Source organism: Trachurus trachurus, assembly GCF_905171665.1.
Source record: "Trachurus trachurus genome assembly, chromosome: 9".
NCBI classification, from domain to species: domain Eukaryota; kingdom Metazoa; phylum Chordata; class Actinopteri; order Carangiformes; family Carangidae; genus Trachurus; species Trachurus trachurus.
In genome coordinates, this window is record NC_139895.1 from 31523973 (window position 1) to 31542879 (window position 18907).

General features: G+C 42.0%; 2 protein-coding genes across 2 annotated transcripts; both read right to left on the reverse strand.

Moving 5' to 3' along the window:
* Nucleotides 1-326: 326 nt before the first annotated feature.
* On the reverse strand, nucleotides 327-9639 carry LOC310991065 (histone-lysine N-methyltransferase SETD1B-like; the record flags this gene model as incomplete). Its single annotated transcript, XM_083978635.1, has 17 exons — nucleotides 327-500; nucleotides 635-772; nucleotides 998-1117; nucleotides 1693-1821; nucleotides 1901-2043; nucleotides 3088-4137; nucleotides 4810-5226; nucleotides 5321-5465; nucleotides 5576-5769; nucleotides 5881-5959; nucleotides 6058-6174; nucleotides 6274-6966; nucleotides 7513-8553; nucleotides 8647-8759; nucleotides 8865-9135; nucleotides 9279-9383; nucleotides 9502-9639. 17 exons carry the CDS (start codon nucleotides 9637-9639, stop codon nucleotides 327-329), a joined length of 5067 nt encoding a protein of 1688 aa, XP_083834761.1.
* A 5149-nt stretch (nucleotides 9640-14788) lies between these two features.
* On the reverse strand, nucleotides 14789-18255 carry LOC310991531 (calcium release-activated calcium channel protein 1-like). Its single transcript, XM_083979274.1, has 2 exons — nucleotides 17850-18255; nucleotides 14789-15833 (listed from the first exon to the last, which is right to left on the reverse strand). The coding sequence occupies exons 1-2, from the start codon at nucleotides 17961-17963 to the stop codon at nucleotides 15285-15287; spliced, it is 663 nt and encodes a 220-aa protein (XP_083835400.1). The 5' UTR covers nucleotides 17964-18255; the 3' UTR covers nucleotides 14789-15284.
* Between the last annotated feature and the right edge of the window lie 652 nt (nucleotides 18256-18907).

Sequence of the window (18907 nt, forward strand, 5' to 3'; positions counted from 1 at the left end):
ACAACTGTACAAGCGTATGTTGTGTTTTTCCATGTAGTTTTTTCTCAGACATTTTGATTTGCCTGTTGCCGTTTATGATTAGTCCTTGTCTGATTATCCTTATCAGAGATCTATTGATACAGAAGCAGAGCCCCAAGTGCTTGGTCCCAGTCCAGTAGTAAGTGCCGTGTAGGGCAGTTTGTGGCACCACCACTATTCATATGGCCCTTCTCCAGCATGCTGTAGTGCTTTACTGCATCAAAATGACTATTTGAAACATAGTCTGTGTTCATATAGTACAGTACCTCAGGTAAATCTGGCTCATGGCATCATCATCTTCACAGAGATCAGTTCAAGGAGCCCCGGCAGCCATCCGCCCCACACAAACATGGAATCTTTATTTCCTCAATGGGAAACTTGTAGTCGTATGTGATCTCCTCATTGATGCTTATTGGCTGCCGGGAGTATATCACTATCTTCTTCTGAGACTCCACTGTGATGATCTTAGCATAGCAGTTAGGCTGAAAGAGAAGGAAGAGTATGAGCTTTTCACGAGAATGGGAAATTACTTTGTATTTAGGATCCTAATAAGCAAATGTTGATCTTGAATGATCACTTTAATTTCCAACCCCAGCCCTAGCAGGTTTTTGCTTACATTGCAGCTGTGGTTAATAAATCTGGCTAAGTTCCCGAATTTAGTGGCATCAATGATGGTGTCCTGATCAACCCGGAATAAATAGCTGCTTCCAATGCCCTCCTCTTCATATCTCTGCTCCCTCATGTCAGCAATGACCTAAGGAGAAAGAGCACAGATGCGTCTCGTAGTGTTGTTTATCACAACAGCTCTCACTCACACTCCTGGAAAGTACCGGGAGCAGCCAGCGGGTCCCAGTGGGCTGCTGGGCCAACTCACAGGAACAATCAGGGAAAGTTGTTCTCATCTGCAGCATTGGTTGGGGGAGATGCTTGCATCATGAATTTGTTTCTGAGCATTGTCATTAGTTTCTGCCTGCCTCACCTGTCTGATGATTTGACCCACGTACTCAATCACCATCTCATCTGCTGCTATCGGCTCCATGGCAAACAGCCCCCACTCATGGATGTGACTCCTGCTGAAACAAATCCTCTTCTTTCGAAACTGACAGAAGAAGATACAGAGAGTTTAAGGTCAAAATGAGGCTGTTTATTAACACGTGCTTGACTGCTGTCATCAGTGACACTAAAGTTTACTCATTTCATGTCATTTCCAACCATATAATCAATCAAATAACTCGTAGTTATTTGAAGGATCACCATGGGTGGAAACTCCTGACCATAACTCAGTGTGTGCTCCTCATCACACTGTTTCTATTCTTTTGGTTTATTTGATTTAGCAGTTATCTCAAACATAGCTATACACCACCAAAATACATTATCCAAATTCATTTTGGAAAACTGAAACTACTATTTGGTGCTCATATGACCATGCTCACATAATTCTGCTTTGTCCACATAAGAAAATGGTGCAGTGTAGTTATAATACAGACAGGAACCAGGAGTTCTAATTACAGACTGTGTAGGTCCCGAATATAATATTTGGTTTGTGAATGCCAACATTTGATAACAATCCTATTAATCTCTTTGGAATTGAAGGGTGTATACAAACATCTTTCAAGTAGAAAGCTGTTTTTTTTTTACAGCTTGTACATATCTTTATGCTAAAGCCTTACTCACCTTCAGCTGGTTGAACCTGAGCAGTTCACTATCACAACTGAAAGAGGACAGCAGGCGGCGCTGTTCAGACCTGAAGTCAGATCCAGCACGCAGCAGTGAGGCTGGTTGTTGGGCTGGGATGGACGTTCCCTGCGGACGTACATGTGGACATTAAACACTGAATGAAATAAATAGGGCACAGAGATCATCACAGTTTCAGATTTAATACCCGAGTGCTGGTAGATGGAAGCTCAGGCAGATTTGTGTTGAGGTATTTCATTTTGTCCTTCCTGCTGATTTTATAGAAGCCTTCACTGCGAGCAGAGCCGGTCCTGTGATTTGGTTGCCAGGATTTGTGCTCCTCACTTGTATCTGCAATGACTTTTGATGGTGAACAAACAGTTAAGGATCTAAGGCACAGAATAAGATGAAGAGTGCCATGCAAATTCAATGTGTATGCTGAATTTCCTTGTATGAAATGTAGTTAAAAACTAAGAGGAGCTCATATATACATCCCTTGATACAGGGATAAATATGAAATTTACATTTCTGTATAAGATTGTGAACTGATGTTTAATAAAAACACACTGATAGTTAAAGGAATAGTTCAACATTTTGGCAAATTGGCCCATTGCCATAATCGCTATAGTCATAGCAGTAGGTCCGTTACCTTTATTTGTCAGTGTTTAGAACGGCGGAGCAGAGCCGTGAGCTGCTCAGAGCTACGCTACGGAAGCTAATGGGATTTCTTGGTTTCCCTCATCAAACTCATCAAATACACAATCCAACAACTCCAAAACGGTCTGGTGGACAAGTTGTGACCTGCACATTCACCACGCTATGAGATATTAACAGAACGTTACCAGACAGAGTTGTTTTAGAGGTAAATTCATGCAAAACCGCTGATGCGCGTTGCCTTCAGGGACAGTTTTTCAGCAAGCAGTCTCTGTATTTACCTCGAAAACAGCTCTGTTTCATAACGCTCTGTTATTATCTCATAGCGTGGTGATTGTGCAGGTCACAACTTGTCCACCAGAGTGTTTTGGAGTTGTTGGATTGTGTATTTGATGAGTTTGATGAGGGAAACCAAGAAATCCCATTAGCCTCCGTAGCGTAGCTCTGAGCAGACTGCCGCTCCGCTGCGCCATTCTAAAAATAGCTTACACTGACAATTAAATGTAACAAACCTACTGCGATTATGGCGATGAGGCAATTTGCCAAAATGTTGAATTATCCCTTTAACTACATCATTATTTAAGCTCTCTCCACATATTTAAAATGTTTGAATATTTACTAGAATATTATGATTTAAATAGTTATTCACAATACAGTGCAACCTATAAGATAATCACACCTTTGAGCACATTATCAGTTTGTTCACTTACTGTAAATACACTTTGATCAAATTAATCAAACATGAAGCTCTGTTTAAAAGGATATGAGGGTGAGGTATCCAGAGAGTGTCACTGAGCCACCCACAGCCATTGTCCTGCTCTTGCAGCCTTTCATACGTGAACTTAAACAGCGTTGCATCTTCCTCATCCAGACCCTCCTTCCAAAACCTGTGAAGGATTCTCCTCTCTTCGTACAGTGAACGCCACCCGTGGGAGCGACTGTGGCGAGAGAGTGAAACAGAGATTCTTTTACGTGATCTCTGCCGATGATGTCTCCATCTCCTCTTTAACCTCCTCCACTGGTTTCGCCTGAATAAGGACTTCTCCTCGTGCAAAAGGCCAGGCATATTTTCTAGACCCTGCAAGGGCTTTGCTCTCACACTTGAACCGATCCACGCATCCCTCCCATCGGCAATGTCAGATGTGGATTCAGAGAGGCTGCTTGGAGAGGACACTGTAATGGGAGAGCCTCCAAGAGAGTCATCACACAACCTGGGCAGGGAGGTGGCCACTGTGGCCGTTTCCCTCCTGTGGACTACTCCTCTTCTGGTTAAGAAAATGTCTCTGCCAGGAGTCTTTGGGGCTGTTACATAAGGATTAATGGACAGTGAGGGAATGGGTGGTGGACTGCTAAGAGGTGGCAGTGTCACTGTTCTACCTTCTGACACTGTCATCTCTCTGCCAGGTGTTGCTGGAGCTCTCCCGGAGCTGAGCGGAGGCCATCCACCTCTCTCCTCTCTGCCAGGAGTTTTAGGAATATCCTGGAATAATAGGCACGAGGCTGCTGGGAGATCAACCGGAGGTAGAACAAGCTCGCTGCTCACTGGGGAGAGGGATAGGGCTTCGATGGCGTCGTCTGAGACCTCGCTCTCCAGCTCGGCCACTATCCCCTTGCCTGGTGTTTGTGGCCGTTCCACCTCCTCCACAGCAGGAGACGTCGGTTTGCTCAGAAGGTCGGGGTCACTGTCCACCAGGCACCCAGTCGGAGTGAGAGGCCTCAGGCTTTCTGCACTTTCTAGAGACTCCACCATCCATTCAGTGCTCTCCATCTCCACATCAAGGTCAGGCTCCACTGCTGCACAGATAAAACACAAGGAATTATTACACTATCATATTTACATTATCATTTTATAAGTAGGCATAGTACTGTTTTGTTTTCTTGTTTCTTTTTTAATGCATTTTAATTATTGTAGTGCTCAAGTCACCTGCCCCAGAGACTATGGTTGAAAATTAGCCAACTTGGCTAAACCGGCATGTTTACAGAAATGTTTATTAATGTGCATAGTTTCTGTATATTTAAACCAATAAACTAAACAAAAAAAAAACGAAATGAAGAGAAGAGAATCAAAAAAAAGGAAAAGAACAACAAAACATTGGGACAGACAAAAAAAGGGCTGTTTTCATGTTTAGTGAGAGAACATGGAAACTGGTAATCGTATGGAATGACCCTAAAAAGGAAAAAGCCCGTTCTCCCCGTCTCTCTAACGCGTTGCCTCGGCTTCAATCGTTTGTCCCTTTCCAAATCAAACACTTATTTACTGCAGCACAGACTGAAATGTTTCAAGGTTAAGATCCTACATGCTGTACATTGAGCATTAGATGTACATCTGTAAATGCTTTGATAGTTATTTCTGTCCTCATTAGATGCCAGAAATTTGGGGAAACTGTTTGACTGAAAGAAACATCAGTGGAAAACTCATACTGCAGTAAACTGATTTGATCTACACCATGCTGGACACAGAACCTGGAAGTCTTAGAGGTGAAGGGGGCTGTAGGTCTTGGGGCTCTCGGGCTTGGAGCTCCATCAAAGCATCCACGTCACAGATGTCCCGTTGACCTGATGTGTACTGGTTCTCCTCTCTCTCCTCCCTTTGAAACGGGTCTGACCAGTGCTGCAGAACCAGATCTAACTGAGCACCAGGGGTTAGCGGGGCTGCAGAGTTCAGGGGAGGCTCGAGCTCCATTGGCTCTTCATCATCAGACGATATCACGATACACTCGACCCTCCTGCTGTCCTCATTGTCCTCTTCCATGTCTTCGTCTTCAGGACTGAGGTTAGAGTAGGACGAGCTCTCGAAGCTGTCAGAGGAGAACGAGTCAGACGAGTCAAAGTCTGACGAGTACTCGCTCTCCCCGGAGGAGCTGCTCTCTGAAGAAGTCTCTGTAGTTGAAGACAGACAGAAAAAACATTTACTCATGGGTACCTGAAACTTCATCAACTTTCAGTGTTGAAACTATTTGAAATAATAACGTACCGCTATCTGAGGAGGGCACTTCTTCACTAATGTCAGCGACGACGGCTACTTCATCCTCTGTGTGTTCTTGTGACACTTTGTTTTCATCCTCTGGATGGTTACTGTCATCATCATCATCATCACCATCATCATGAGCTCTGTGAGACTACATAAAGTTTTCTATTAAGAGCTGATGGCAAATTAGAAGCACTGCACTACAATCATTGTAAAAAAAATAAATAAAAAACAAAAACTGTAAAAAGAAATCCTGTTTACCATGTTTTGAGGCGCATTGTCATCTGGTACAACATCCTCAGCTTTGTCTGGTATCATTTCTTCATCTTGAATTTGGTTTTCTGCTTCTTTCCCTTTTTCATCATCATCATCACTCTCAAGCTCATGAGGTCTCGCGTGTCTACGTTTTAGTCTCTCGGATGCAGGTCTTTCTGTGTCATCCCCCTGTTTGGCATCTAAAGCCCAGTGGGAAGACAGCAACACAGGTGATCAGGCTTCAGCATAGAAGAGACTGGTGAGGACATAAAATACAGTAAATGGGGTTCAAATGCAGTAAAAACACTGACCAGAATTCTCATGTATAGAGTTCAGCTCATTTTCTGCCTCTTTTGAAGTAGCAGAATCATCAGGTCTTTTCCTTTTTACCTGCAAATTAATGAGTTGTTTTACAGAACATTAAGTGATGTAACTCTCATAGCTATATGCTGTTGTATTTCATAGTATGGAAAAGCAGTATAGTTTACCTTGAAGGACGGCAGAGGAGGCTTTTTGCCCTGACCACTGATATACCTGAGGGGATTCATTTGTTTCTTTGACTCTTCTACACATCCTGGTCCACTTTTCAAAGGAGGAGCTTGAATCTTATGAATTAGACAACAATAACAATAAAGTTAGTCACTATAAAACTGTCTTGGTGTTTAAAAATATTTTCCTTGTTTGATTTGATCAAATCAACCTACCTTTGTTTTCTTCTCTTGACACTCCCACCAGTCCTCAAATGCCTTGAAAGCCACCCCTTCAATCATTCTACGTGTAATGTCCCTTTTTATGATTGACCTCAGTTCATCCATGAGGACTTCTAAAACTTTCTCTGCTGTGATCTTGTGAGGGTTTTCCCGTACAGGTGTGAAGTTTGGTGGTGGCACAAAGGGGTTAAACCTGGGGAAGGGTGGGGCGGGCCAGGGCGGTGGGGGGAAAGGTGGAGGTACACTGCTGTGTCTTGGAGGATTCCCCTTATCCAAACAACCTGCAGGCTGCAAAGGTAAGGGGTGCATGTGTACAGGAGGTGGCCTCATCAAAGGTGGAGGGGGTCCCATAAAAGTGGGCGGGGGAGGAATAGAAGGAGGAGGAGGCATCGGAGGAGGGGGAATGGGAATGCCGACACGACGGCCTGGAGGGGGGATCCAGCTCGGAGGTGGGATGGGGATGGTGCCATTAGGTAGACGAGGGGGGACGGGTGGAAGAGATGGAGGAAAGGGAGGAATGGGAAAAGGGAAAGGGGGGACTGGTGGACGGGCAGGAGGGGGTTTGAGGGTAAGGTGCTGGGAGGAAAATGGCAGGAACTGTGGAAGAGAGGAGTCAGTTGTGGGTGTCAGAGCTCCAGACTGCCTGTTGTTTGACTGCTCTTCATCTGCGTCTGCTGCAAGATGCTCCTGAGTATGATGGAACAAAATTCTCAATGAATTGTTGAATTATAGCACAGCAGAAATAGACAACAACAACAACCCAATTAACAACAACAAATTAAAAACATGAAACAAATCTGCGGGCTGTCGGCCTCCATTTCCTTAGAATTTAAAAGGCAGCATGTTTAACTGCACTATTTTTTTTTTAAATAAAGAGGCACCTTTAATGTGATACTGCTTTTATGCAACAGTTTCAACAATTCCATCTAAGCATGGATAAATGTTTAAAACTCAATAATGTGAAAAAGACACTTTAGTCATTCTGTCTTGCAAAGCGGAATGGAGTAGATCATGAGGATCCTTTGCACACCGATAGACTGAAGCAGAAATCATTATGAATCAAATAATTTCAAATCGAAAATCGATTTTGAATCGAATCGTAACCTCAAAAATCAGAATCGAATCTAATCGTGAGAAAGTAAAGGATTCCCACCCCTAACCCTTAGGCTACTACTTAATAATTACTACTGCTTCTTATCATCATGATGTTTGTAGTATGTGATGTGGACTTACCTTTGGACATGATAATGACTGGAGCCTTTCTGCATCCTTTTGGTTGTTTGTGTGAACCCTCCTCTCAAACTGTGTGGCATCGTACGGAGCGGGAGATTGGAAGTTTCTTTTCAGAAACAAAACAGCTTGAGTTGTTTCATCCTCCTCACTGGGAGATAGTGCAGCATCTTGATGATGCACTGGATCATCGTTGGACATCAGAGCGCGAACAAGTGAGCCATCTGAGTACGGGGAGTTATTAGCTGAGCATGGTGAAGTTGGGCTGTCCTCAGAGTGAACATCAGCCTCCAAAGTTTGTCTACCAAAGTATGAGGGGGCAGTGCCCTGGCTGTTTATCAGCAAATTTTCAATGCGGGAGTCTAAACTCTCTACCTCTGGTCGGGGGCTGCTGGAGGAAAAGTTTACAGAAGACGGAGATAAGGTTGTTATGCGTGCATGATCGTGAGGTGGGGGCGATGCTGCTGTCTGCTGGTTGGCTGTTAAATTAATGCTCAGGATGCTGACAGATTTGCAGTTAAGAGGTGAAATATTTGAGGCAGCAGTGACCATGTCTCTGGACTCTTGACAGGGTGAAGCAAGATTAAACAAAGGTTCTGTGTTATCGTGGGTGGAGGATTGTGCACTGTGACCCCACAGTGCCAGATTGTGGCAACGAGTCTGTATTTGCATAGAGAGGGGGTCTTGTGGCTGCGGCTGGCAATGTTTCAAAAGTAAGCTGACATCTGAGACTTCCCCAGATCTCCTGTGATACCCCGCAGGTTTGCGATGGCAGAGCTCTCGTCTTTGAGATTTGTGAACACTATAGGTGGGGGCCTCCCACTGGAGAACTGGAGTCGCTTGAAGACTGGAGTAGCAGGAATCCTGGGAGAGGGGAGTCGCAGACAAACAAGGAGTGTGGGGGGTTCCCTGAGACCGTGGTGTAAGCCCAAAGCTGGTAGGCGTATCCTGCCAAATACTGGAGTAGGCTGTGTCCAGAGAGAGAGGAGTAGCAATGCTGGTGGGGCTGGATACACTTCCCTGTCGCTGTGTGGCTGCACCGTTCTGTAAAACATGTGTAATATGATGTCACATGAAAAGAACTGGTATACATTATCCTTAAAATCAAACCATCATAAAAAGCTTTAAAATGTTTACCAGCAAACTGTTGATTAAGCTTTGAAGAGCTTGTTCACTGCTGCCCACCGGCAACGTCCGAGGAGTGTAAAGGCCACGCAAGAGGAGCTGGAGATATCGTGCCCTGTTTTCCCCTGTAGGAGGTTGCATATTACAGGTAAACAACACATTAATCAAGATTAACGAATGCATTTTCAACATAAAAATGCAAGGTATTAGGCTACTAAAACCAACTTTACCTTTTGGATCAATTTCCACATGAATAACATTTCCCATCACTGACGTCTGATGGAGTTGCTGAACAGCACCTTTCGCAGCCCGCACTGTGTCAAAGACAACCTTTGCAATCCCTAAGTGCTTCCTGTTTTTAGGATCATAGAATATTTCCACTTCTTCGATATTCCCAAATTTTTTGCACATATTAGTCAAGAAGGCCTCTCGGACATTATCATTCAACCTGGAAAATGTCACTTCTTTCGGGGGAACAGGGCCAACATACCATTCATCAACCTAAAAGAACACAGATAGACAGCAAAAACAAGCATGAACATCATTACTGTGTTTCTTTTTTTATTGTTTTTACCCATTATAACATAGGCTATTAATAACCATTTTTATTGTTATCCTCTTGTTGACAATAATAGCCTACTCACCTTAAATTTAGACACTGAAAGCTCAGTCTTATTGCTTTTGCTCCACAGGCGGCAGATGCGAGGATCTCTGACAGTATCAACAGGAAACAGACCTAGGTCCTCAACCTGTTGATGTAACCAACAGCCGTTATTATAACAAAACAGGATGTTATATGCTATTAACGGGAAAACCTACTTAAAGGCTATTGAGATAAAGATATTAAATATATTTTTTAATGCTCACGGGTATGTTAAAGTGTTTTCCATCATAACGATACACTTTGTAAAGTCCTCTTGTCAATGCAGGGTCAATTATCAACTTGCAACATGTCCAGTGCTGAGGCGGCGTCTCTCTCTCAATAATTTGTTTGTCGCTTTCCATTACATTCGTCAAAACCTGTAAATGAAACAGATAAACAGCGCAGGTGAGGCTGGGAGCTAGCTTCGGCTACACCAGTCCTCCGCTGCAGGTTAACACGCCCCGAGTCCCCGACAGGTGATGGAGAGCATCACCTGTAACGTTATCCCTCCCTCTGAAAGAAAGCGGCTTGTAAAGCCAAACATTATGCGAACAATACGTGTTGAGTCACACAAAAATAGCTACGCTACTCTATACTTTACTTACCTGTACCAAAGTTTTATCCTTTGATGCAGCAACATTGTGGAAAAGCTGTTGTGATTTTCGGTGTCGTCGCCCAGGTTGGATGACAGATCCATCCGCCGACAGAGAGGCACAAAATATAGATCCGTCGCCAGGGCGGAGGAGCACACAGAAAGTTTGTGCTGAAGGAGATAAGGGGAATATTTACTGTTGTGAGCAAACACAAAGGCGATTTTCCTCTTCCTGGTGAAAATAACAGATTAGCATACATAGGCTATATCTTGAATCTTGTGGATTACTAAATAATCATCACTCAGTAGCTAAGCATATCAGTAGGCCTATTAATTTCTGATAAATGTTATGTGGACTTTATTCTGTGAGGATTTTATGGCCCTGCCCATTTCTCCTACACCTAACTAGGAACATCTCTATCAGGTCATTCTGAAACAGTAAAATTAACCAAATTAAAGGGCAAAGAGCCCGAACTAAAACAAAAAAAAGCCCTGGACCAAATATAGACAAAACTATGAGGACAGGAGTGTATAGGCTACACTTTTCTTTTACAAACATGTCACAGATATAGCCCTAAAAGTAGCTATAAAATTTGAGATCAAGCAAGACAACATGCAGAATACGTTATCCTATTTTTCCAGATTTTAGGCTACCAGTTTTCATGAAGAAAATTGACAACACTTCACAACAGTAAGAGGTGGAAACAGCCCCACTATGTGGTGACTGTGTGCACCTTTTGGTGTCAGAGCTGAATCTACTGAAAATTATTGTGTGCACAAGGTAAAATGAATAAATAAATAAATAAATAAATAAAGATCTTTTTGGACATTAGAGGCTCCAGTGGAATGACAAATCAAAATCACAAAGTCTGATTAAGTGATAGGCCTACATTCAGATTATATTACATCATTATACATACTGTATCTGATCTTATCCTAATGCATACAAAACAGTGTTGCCCACTAGAAAGCATGCTATATTATTGCAAATGAGTGTTGTATAGCTACTGTTGTATAATAAATATAAAGTGTATATAGCTAGGGAGCTATAGATATACTGATTAGATATTTTAGGGCAGCGTTGTAGTGAGTGCAAGTTCATTTGGGGTCAGAAAGTGAAGTCCACTCCCTGGGAGCATCTCCAAAGTATGGCATCCGTTCCCCCTCCTCCATGACGGTTTACAAGTGATCTGTAAGAAATACAGTCTTCCTTCAGGGCTTCGACTGCATCGTGTCTGTTTATCTCTGGGTTATCTCCACAGGATACATACCAGGACCAGACATTCACGGGAAGCATCCGCACCCATGTATCTCTCCACAAAACATGACCCAGAAAGGACCAGGAGAGAGCGGAGGAAGCACCAGCCAGCAGGAGGAATTCAAGGTTGTTATTGTTTGAGATGTGGGTTGTGAGAAAACCTTGCTAGACACAGTTTACACTAAATGAGTCTTTCCAAGAGGTAAGAGACTCAGTGTGGATCCCAACGGCACTGTTGTCTCGAGTCTATATATTCAGAGGCAGTTGACTATTGAGGGACAAAAAAGGCAAAGGTGAGGTCTCCTTGTTCAACAGGTAGCCCAAGACTGGAGGAATGCTACGGCCTTCCTCCACACAATGAGAAAAAAAACAACAACCATCTGTTGTGTTACAATGTCATGGCCCTCCAGACTTTGACACTGACTTCATGAAAGTATCCCTGTGTCTTTACTGTCTGTTGCTGTGGTTAAAATAAGGGTTGTGTAAACACAATAATTACTCCAAATCATTACTTTAAGACTGTTTTCTCAGAACTTTGCAGATCATTTTCCAAAAAGTAGCATTAGGCAGGTTCAATTATTATGTTGAATATTACAGGTGCAGCATTTCAGTGGTGGGATATCCAGTTTGTTGGGTGTGAAGCAGACCTGGGAGTAGGCAGACTTCCAATGAAGAGACTCTTGTCATCAGATCATATCCAAACAAACTAACTTGTAAGGGCAAGACTGGGATTTGCCACAGGCTGTTACCGATGTGTAATTCATGTTACTTTATGGACAGTCACACATTTGTGGAATAAAACTCTGTTCTGACAAGGTGAAGGAGCCAGAGGGAAAATCAATGCCGCGTTTCACTCCACAGGGACAATGTGGCTGACTTATTCAGAGAAGCAAAACAACGAGCACTAAATGGCCTCACTGGAAAAAGTTTGGTGTCTTGTTGTGATGTACACTCATGACTTTACACTCAAAGTGCATGATTGGACATATTTCCTGTGTGGTTTCCCTTTTAGACTTCCTGGTTGGACAATATGTGTTTGTGAGATTACGTTTGTTTGTTTTTAACCCTTTTCCAAGAAAAAGAAAATACCGTAATGAAAATAATAATAACACTCACAAATCATCTCAAATGTGTTTTATTCACACCAGCAACAAATCTTACCAGGTTAAAAAGCTGCAGCCCCTTCAGCTGCTGACACCACACTTAAGTAAAACTTCAAAATACAGTATTTGCTGACAATTCACTTTAAAGCTGTGCATTCACACACGCAGTGGAACATATCTATGTACAGTACCATACACTGGGTTAAATAAATAAACCACAATAATGAACCAAAGAGATTTAGCTTTGCTTGCATTGATCTGTTTAAAAAGGCACATAGAGAATATTCCTGTCAGAGGTGTCCTAGACTGTGCACAGCTAATCTGCATAAACCTGTCTTTCTTTAGTTCCTTGTAACAAAGCCTTTAAGAAAACAACATCAAGAGCGTGTAGAAGAGTAATGATCATTTTACTAAACAGTCTGTAAGTAACTGAAACCCCTGTAACCCCTCGTGGCTCCTTGTTCTCTGCTACATGTCCCAGTGATATTATCTACTCAGGAGAATTTGAATCCAAATTTAGGGAGCTTGTGGTCTACAGACAGTATTACATTACCCTGACTCACCATGAGCCACATGCAGAGGGCGGCTAATAAAGACAAAACTGATGCTGTCATGACCACAGCATTATCTTCGGATAAATACAGTATGTATCAATGTTATTCACGTTAGACATTAGACTATGTTTTTTGACCAAACAACATAATAAAATATACTTTTTAAACAATTAAATTCTTATGTTGTGTATAGCAAATTCAGCATACTCAGCATTGCATAGTTGGGGATATAAAAATTGTATCATGGCAGTATCACATGAGAAAATTACAACTGATAAATGAACAAATAAATAGTAAAAAAAAAAAAAAAAAACTGCTGTCGAAAGCCCCAAATTTCTTCATTGGGGTTTTTGTACAAGTTTTAAATTAAAATAAAAATGTTTTTTTATTTTTTAAGAAAAGAAAAAAAGGTAAAAACCCATGTAGAATAACTCCATAATGTGCAACACAAAAAAACAAAACAAATCCTATGTTCTACACTTCAGAAAATCCTGAACAGTGAGGGATAATGCTCAACCTTGTAAACTATGAAAAGTACAAAACATACAAACTTCCAATACGTGCATGCTTTGTAATAACACATTTAACAATACTTCCTCAAAACCGGTAACTATTCTTTGCATTACAGTATGTTAGAATTGCATAAGCAATGTGAAATCGAGCAGGTTTCTCAAAACTGGACTGATTTTCCAAGAGCATGTCTCCTCTGAGAAAAGAATAAAATGAGTCCTAAAGCCAGACTCGACCATCAGGCTCAAAATGCTACTCTTAAATATTCACTTTGATTCCCACCAAACCCTCACTATAAAAATATGTGCACTGTAACAACACACTTTGGTTAAAAGCATACCCTGACAATCACTGATTTTTGAGAAAAGGTCTTTTTGCCTCAGATTACACATGAATACTGATGGATGTCAACATTAACATGTCTTGTTTTTGTAAAAACAATGTTTTGCTCAAAAGCTTAATTTCCCTATGCTCTTCAAATCTCTGCGAATAGTAAAATTTAAATTGTTCAGAAGATTGCAAACTTTTGACACATCCAAAAATAACTGATAACTGGCAAAGTAAAAAGTTCCCATGAGCAACATTCTCACTGGATCAACTAAACTAAAAAATTTGAAGTGATTGTAATGTAACTGATTATTCATTCTGACAATTCACATGTCAGAATGATGATAGAGTCTTCATAATACTCCCTTCAAAGCCTAATTCAAAGCCAGGCACACGCAAAAACAAGTGAGATCAAATCAAATCACACTGCATTAAGTCCACAGGTGGGTGTTACTATGGTAACAAAGTTTTACAGTAAACCTCCATCAGCAGCACAGAATAAACTCTGAAGTTTGAGAGCTTAAACAGACCAGAAAGTGACTGGAAGAAAACCACAGAAAGAACAGCACCACTGAAGCGCCTATACCTGAACTAAAACCAGACTCTATTTACATGAAAATGGAGCTCTGGCCGTGTCGAGTCACATTCACACACGGAAGTGCACCGTTAATTTAGTGCCATTGTTTGGATAAGGTGTGGATCTTAAAGCAGAAGTGAGTGATATATTTGTGTTAATATAAGTCTTAAATAGTTATATCTTCCGACAGCAATCACTTACATAGAGTGTTTGGTCTGAAACACGGGTCTGTCAGTCACTCTGCTCTGCTCTGAGCCGAGGAGAAAACATTTATCGTATCCTACAGTTTTTATCCAATGAGGAGAGAGAACGGCATGCAGGGCTGTGTGTGCAGCCAAGGGACGCCGTGAATGTGGTGACGTAGGGACGAGGACTGTTATGGTGCGTTCAAGGAAACTCGTAACTCGTGTTTTTCCGACCTGTGAAGTCATACCAGTTCGATCTGGTACAAGTTCACGGGTCGGAAGTTACGAGTGGCCGTTATAGTGACTTTCACAGGTAAAACAGGTCGGGAAAACGCGAGTGGGTTGCCTGGAACGCTACAAAGTCGTAAGTTGTGACTTGAAGCTGTAATTTACGATTTCAAAAGCCTGCCTGGAACGCAGCATTAGCGAAAACGACCGGACCACTTACTTCTGCTTTAACTATGATCCAGTAGAAAGTCATGTTTTCTACTGTTGTTTAACAGCAACTTTCATTTCTAGCTATATGATACATTTGTCTTTTAAAATTCGACCTGGCTATTTACCTTCATAAAAAACAGCCACGTCCTTTAAAGACTTACATTAGTCTTAAAATGTGTGATAAACAGTATGATATGATGTGTCATTCTGCAAGCTAAATGTAAGTGCCTTAAAGCAGATCAATTACCTTCAAGTTGAAAGAAAAACTATCTACTAATGTATAATGTGTAGAAGTTGGTGAACATGCATTATCCAAAAGCGGACAGCGTCGGAAATTACAGCGATTGACAGGTGAAGCATCTGGGTACAGCTCATAAACATTACAAATAAAGCTTTAAGAGGAGTTTTCATAATAAAAAGGCACTGCTAAATGTCCACTGTTGAATGCTGTGATTGGCTATAATCAAGGGTAATTAGCAACTGCCTTCAGGTCTTCATTCTCTACCCTGTGGTCCAGCTGGTTCTGGAGCCGAATCACCTGCTCCAGCTCTCGGATCTGTCGGTCCGTTTTGTGACTCACGAGCGTGCGGTAAAAGTGGACGGCGAATACGATAAAAACAATTCCAAATGGCACCATGATGCAGGTGGAAGCGATGGCCGCGGCCTCACCGGAACTTATAGTGCCGTTGTTTTCTTCTGCTTTGCTTTTGAGGGGTAAGAACTTCACCCAACACAAGAGCATCACCTCCGTCAGGAAGAGGAGGGTGCCGATGACGGTGGAGAAGGCCCAGGCCAGCTCTATGTGGTGGTGCATGCGCTCGTGGGGCGACTCGTTGACAGAGTTGAGGTTGTGAACGTTGCTGACGGCCTCGAGGTTGGGGAGGATGCAGGTGCTGATCATGAGGGCAAAGAGGTGCACTGCAACCAGAATGGTAGTGCAGGCGCTGAAGGCGATGAGCAGCCCCGGAGGATACGTGTGTTCCGGCTCCAGCTGCACCTCCACCATGGCAACCTGAGAAATTCAAACAGGAAACAAGTGTTTGCAACTGAGCGATCACGAGTCAAGAGCTAATAAACTACTGAAAACATATTCTGCTCCATCTAATAGCTGAATAAAAACAATCAACTGTGCAAATAGTACTGCACTGTGATACTGTGTTAGATCAGTAACACAATAATGTTTGCAGTACAAATATGCACAGCTTTCCACAATGGGATCCAAACCAGCCATGGATTTTTCTGTGCGTACAATTTGATTACACTAGATGCTATAAAATGTAAAGTGTTGAACAATGGTCATTTTGATCCCTGCTATCTCCCTGTCTGTCGACATCTCCTACATAGCCTATACAACAACGGCTGCTATGTATAGTGCATTACTCAAATGAAGAACAACTGTGTTGACTCACTGAACAATAAACAATGTTTGATGAACCCCAAACATACATACATAGAAAATGAGATTCTATATCTCAATAAGCTTTACCTGGTTAAATAAAGGTTGAAAAATGGCCGGTTGCCCAAAAGTTGGAATAATTTTGTTTTCAGACAGATTCCTCTTTTTATTCCTATTATAAAGGTTAATTGTGGTTTAATTTTCACAGTGATGCCTTTGGAAGAGATTGATCAATAGAGTTTTGAGAAGATATGGCTACATTTTATCTATCAAGAATAAATCACATTGTCACGATCATTTTATTCCAACTTTATGGGCAACAGTAGGCTATAGGACAGACTTTTTCACACTCACTCACGTTTTCTGTTACTCTAATGAGCTGAGGAGTGTATGGAATTATATACCGTAATATTGCCGGGTTCGGGCGGCTTCTCTGCTCCACTTGGTGCCGTCTCTACTGTTGTGGAGCATGCGCACATGAATTGTCCAGTTATACTCCGACTAAGGTGTATACACGACGGAGAAAATCGAATTCCAATCGCATCATCTGGGTGTCTTAATCTGAGTTCTCCAACTCCGATTTCAGTCGGACTAAGGTGTTTACATGCACTTCAGTTGTCCAGTTATAGTCAGATTAAGGCAATAATTCGTTTTTTTCAAGTGTCATGTAAACGTACTGACTGTGTAAAGCTTTTCACCACTGCTAAGTTCACTGTACAGAGCTACAAGCACTAACTTCTGACTGAGGCTCTTAATCAACTCTGTACAGCAAACATCCCAGTGTTCTGTCTAGTAAATAAAGAAAATTGTGTAAGATTGTTATTGTTCTCAATTTTACCATTTGAGGAATGCTTGTTCTGGTTATTCTGTATACATTGACCAACTGTTACACAAAACACTGAGTTGTTTATTGTACAGAGTTGAGCTCTAACTACTGGTACTGCTTATTTTATTGCTGCATTGCTTATTCTGCTAAGACTTCTTAGTTTCATTATAGAGTTGATTGATTGACCATAAATTGTATATTGACAATTGGAAAATGAAAACGTCATAGGCATCTTTACAATGTGAAAGATTCAATGTGGCCAATAAAACATGAAGACATGCTGTAAACAGTGTGCAACTGTACAATATACATATTCAAGACAGTGATCACTGGCAGCCTTCATTTTTGTTACTTTTTTTTGGGGGGGGGGCACTGTTGTTACCCCCTGTGCCCCCCACCAGATCTGGACGCGCCCCTGATTTTGTGGTTGAAGTAGCCTATACATTTACACACATTCACCGGGCCCGTTAGCAGCGCTGCACTGTTGCACGTTTCCTGATTAATATCTCATGCAAAGGCACCTAGAGCCTACTGACCACCAGTTGTTTCCGATAGTGACCTTTTAGTTTTCACACCGTGGCCTCGGCTCACTGTCCTCGCACAGTTAAAGTCCGTCGGTAGTATTTGACATGAGCGCGCGGGAGGCGTCAGTAGGTCCGTTTATAAGTGTCAGGAGCCACTCGGCCCTTAAAAACAATCATTCTGCGTCACGTATCTGCGGTTCACGCCGACGGCCTAAAGCTTGACCGTGTATCCGTGCAGTTAAAACACCGTAACAAGACCCAGTCAAGTGAAGGAGGACTCACCATGGCGAAGCCCGACAACAGAGCTGAAGTGCGGCTGGTGGCTTTTAACTTGGCTCGACTCAAGTACAGTTTTCTCCACGACAAAGCCTGCATGGAGTGCTCGTTCAAACTCATTCCGACAGTTCTCTCAAGTGACCACTTTTCTTTTTTTTTTACTTTCCTTTTTTCCCCCTTTCAAATCACCACAGGGTTGATTTAACAGGATAGCGATCGAAGTCCGATTAAAAGCGCACGCTGGAAATGAAGTTCCAATCCGATTATCTGTAGTAAAGACTCCGTACAGAGAGCTATCGAACTATGTGAAAAGTTTCCCGCAGCAGCAGCAGCAGCTGACTGTCTGTCAGAGTCTATCAGGAAACACAAGATACCCACAATCCCATGCTCTGCTCGCGAGCTGCGGGAGTTCGCCTCCTTGCGCCAGTTCCAAACAGTGTTGGTTATGAAGCTGAATACAACTTTCCTGCATCAATATGTCACCATAAACCCAAATTGTGCAATTCACATTTGTGCAACTTCTAGTGGCTTGTTGCCATTGACGTCCACACCCTGCATTTGTTTGTGGTGACAGTGTTTCCTGGATATGTTGTCAGTTGTTTTTAATGAGGCTGACATCTTGTTTCTGTTGTATTTCATGACTGATATTACTCAGTAATTCATGAGTATCAACAGACTCTGTATTACAATGCATCAATACATTTATTGTTGTTTAGTTTAGTTTAGTTTATTAGTTTAATAAGGGACAGTGTGCAATTAGCCTACATTAATCATTTGCAGGAAAAAATGAAAAGATAGTTGCACCAGATTTAGCTCACAGCTAATTTCCATCTGTAGTCCCTATACACATAACATAAAAATGATAAAATACACAGAATACATGTTGTTGTTGTAGCCTATGCTATTCTTGGTCAGGTCATGTTTGTAAATGAGAATTAGTTCTCAAACACTTTACCTGAAAGGTAAAGATAAAATAAATAGATACATTTGTCAACAATTGCAGAATACAAGCCTATGGGACCCACATATTCAATTATTGAAGTGTTGCTGCAGCGGCACTTGAG